We start from the raw sequence: 3153 nt of genomic DNA, 5'->3' as shown, positions 1-3153 counted from the left end.
TAATTCCATTTGAGAGGTTGTAATTACACTTTTCACAACCAGCGACGGACATTCCAAAGGGTCTCCGTCCTCCCTGGAGGGTTGCTCAGTGAACTGAAAAGAGAGCGGGATCTTCATTGTCTGTCTGTCTGTCTGGTCTTGTCTAATACCGCAACTAATCATTTCTGCGTCAATTATTCAAGATTTTAAATTCCGGAATTAAATCGCACACAAACAGGGGTGGAGGCGCCTGCAGGCGTCAGGAGCAGGGTGTCGTGGTAACCCTCCCCCGTCTCTGCTGTGACGACTGAAATGAAAAGCTTGTGATACATTGTACAAACAACATTAAAAACAACCGGTTTCCAGTGAATATTGACAGTAATAGTTGCTGCACCCGAGTGCATTTTTCAAGTATCTGCATATGAACTTTTGTCAATGTGGTATTTTGACTTTTCCCAGAGTGATCCTGTTCTTTTTACTGAAGTAGGAGCTCTGAGTCCTCCTTCCTCCCTTCACTGTACTTGTCAACATTAGAGTGAAAAAGAAGAAAGTGGAAAAAAAACCCAAAACAAAGCAAAAGGTCACAACTTCCCCGGCTGGAGTTAGGTAACAGTTGCCAGGAATGGGCCGGTCCCCTCTGGGCGATGAGGCAACCAGGGCAGAGTGTGTTTAAATACCAGCTCACCTCCAGAGGAGAGCCCAGAGATCCTTCCCCCGCCGCTCCACCCGCTCGCGCCCCCTTCCGTCGCCGGGTCAGGGCTCGCTCGCCCATGAGAGAGAGGAAGCCGACAGAGCCGGGACCTGCGCGGGATCGAACGACTTCAGAGCCCGAGTGACGAGCCACCGAAGCCCAGGCAGAATGAAGGCGCTCAGCATTGCAGTTGCAGTGACACTCGTGCTCGCCATCGTTTGCGTTCTGCCTTGCACGGCGGACCCCGCCCCCGCGGTAAGGACCCCAGCACGCCCCACCCTCGCGCCTCGTCTCACCCTGTTTCCTTTAGGCTGACGTGTGTGTGCGTGTGCGCGTGCGCGTGCGTGTGCGTGTGCAGGCGCTGGAGCCGGCGGAGGGAGAACACACTCCAGGAGAGGAACGTCAGGCGACGTGGACGGAGATGAGGAAGGTGCGTTGCATCCACCGCTACGGTCGCAGAGATGATTCGAAATCCAAATTTCTAATCTCCCTCCTCCATCGGTGTCCCTCCATCTGTCCCTCTCTCTCCCCCTGTCTGTCTCTCCCTCCCTCTTTCTCTCTCTCTCTCTCCGTCTGCCTGTCTCTATCGGTCCGTCTCTCTCTCTGTGCCTCCATCAATCTGTCCGTCTCGTTCCCTGTCTCCTCTCTCTCTATGTCTGTTCCTCCGTCCCTCTGTGTCTGTCTGTCTGTCTGCCTGCATGCCTGCCTGTCTGTCCCTCTCTCTCTCTCTCTCTCCCCCGTCTCTACCTTTCTGTTTCACTCTCTCTCCCTCTCCATCTTTCCATTCCTGTCTCTCTCTCTCTCATTCTGTCCCCCTCCCTGTCTCTCTGTCCCTTTCTCCCCCTCTGCCCCTCTACATGTCTCAGTGTTCATGTGTGTGTACTGTATGTGCACCTCTGACCTCTGACCTCTGACCTTGCGTCTTGGCTGCAGGTGCCGGAGCTGGTGCGACAGAAGCGTCAGAGTCAGATGGGGATGTGTGTGTACTGCTGCGGTTGCTGCCGGAGCCAGAGGGGCTGCGGGGTTTGCTGCCGCTTCTGAACCTCCGGACCCTTCCGCGCAACCCTAATTTATTCTGCTGCGTTTCTGTTTCTTTCACGTCTTAAAAAAAAAAAAAAAAAGGTTAACAAAAAACATGTTTTCAAAGGTTTTTTTTTAAATTGGTTCTGGAGCTCCGGAAACAGGAACTGGAGACTAATTTCAACCCTTTTCTATTTATTTGTGTTTTTTTTTATTTTTTTATCTTTGAACTATTTTCACCCGTCAAAGGTCTTTTTTTTTATAAGCTCAATATTATTTAAATTTGATTTTTCTTTTTCTCTTTTTTGTTTTGTGTGGGCGTCCCCTTCCAGATCTGACACCTGCTTGATCCACAAATGTGTATTCATTGCTGAATAAATGCTGCTGAATTGAAACTTGATGTTGTGTGATAACAAACAAACTCATTCACGAATAAACAATCACTAAACAATCCTTGAATACATTATGGTTTCACAATCCTGGTTAATATTGCCTCTTGATAATACTGCACATAGACTTAATATTATTACAGGCCGCGAGTTCAATTCCTGTACACTTAAAAAATTTACATTTGACTGTTGTTGTTGTGGAATACTCGATTCTGATTGGTCAGTCGCATCAGTCAGCACTCAGTTTTTTCTGAAAAATGTTAATATTGATCGTCGTCACAGGCAACCACTGCCCCACGTTCTCTTTCTAACACCAGCTAGTGGCGCCATCTGGTGGCACCCCGGTGGAACTACAGCGTAAGACTTGAGATGAATGCAGACGCCGATTTTAAAATCCCCAACGTGTCTCATGATTCATGTAAATATGAACTCTATATTCTATGTCAACGTATCCATTTAACTGGTCATTTTCCGGTGTAATAAGCGGCTGTAATGTGCAGTCGGCCGGTCATTGTCGCAGAACATTGTGTGAGTCGCATTCTTTCAAACGGTGCATATTTTCCTCAAAGCAATATAAATATACCTCTCCCTCTCGCTCCGTTTGCTCACTGGCAGCGAGAAAAACACGTTTGAAGCCAGCGCAAGTCACTTCAAGGCAACAAACATCTGAGTGAAATGGAAAACACCTTCAAGTCCAAAGTAGCTCCAGCCAAGAACCCCGTTCGCCTTCTAAAGCAACGCACGCCTCGAGAGACGGCTGCGGAAGGGAGCTTTTCGGTGTGAGCTTGGAGAGGCTCCGGTTCAGGTGTGGCTCTGGCGCGTTTGCTCTCGTAGAAGCTCTGCCGTTCACTGCAGAAGAGTAACATAACAGGCAGCCGTTGCGTTCTATTCGCCGCGCCGCAGGTTTCCCCCCGCCCCCAAAGCTCCATCATTTCCGCTCAAAATCTCTACGCGGGAGTTACTACAAACCGGGACTGCAGCGCTCGCTGTGCAGAACTCTGTGCAGGACTCTGCAGAATGGGGCCCCTGGCGTTGAGATCGATACCTTAAAACTTTCACGTGGCCGTGTCCCCC

General features: G+C 49.5%; 1 protein-coding gene across 1 annotated transcript; it reads left to right on the top strand.

Moving 5' to 3' along the window:
- The first annotated feature begins 298 nt into the window (after window positions 1-298).
- hamp (hepcidin antimicrobial peptide) lies at window positions 299-2011 on the top strand. The gene is made up of 3 exons (XM_080006172.1): window positions 299-925; window positions 1029-1100; window positions 1604-2011. Exons 1-3 carry the CDS (start codon window positions 839-841, stop codon window positions 1709-1711), a joined length of 267 nt encoding a protein of 88 aa, XP_079862298.1. The 5' UTR covers window positions 299-838; the 3' UTR covers window positions 1712-2011.
- Window positions 2012-3153: the final 1142 nt, after the last annotated feature.

The sequence above is a fragment of the Zeus faber genome, assembly GCF_960531495.2.
Source record: "Zeus faber genome assembly, chromosome: 8".
NCBI lineage: Eukaryota > Metazoa > Chordata > Actinopteri > Zeiformes > Zeidae > Zeus > Zeus faber.
The sequence above is the reverse complement of the archived record's forward strand: the minus strand, read 5'-3'. Positions and strand labels throughout refer to the sequence as shown.

Bases quoted from the DNA above. Each gene is read 5' to 3' on its own strand.
- hamp (XM_080006172.1), top strand. From the start codon at position 839: ATGAAGGCGCTCAGCATTGCAGTTGCAGTGACACTCGTGCTCGCCATC. The intron at 926-1,028 runs GTAAGGACCCCA...GTGCGTGTGCAG, and splicing joins CGGCGGACCCCGCCCCCGCG to GCGCTGGAGCCGGCGGAGGG. The intron at 1,101-1,603 runs GTGCGTTGCATC...TCTTGGCTGCAG, and splicing joins CGTGGACGGAGATGAGGAAG to GTGCCGGAGCTGGTGCGACA.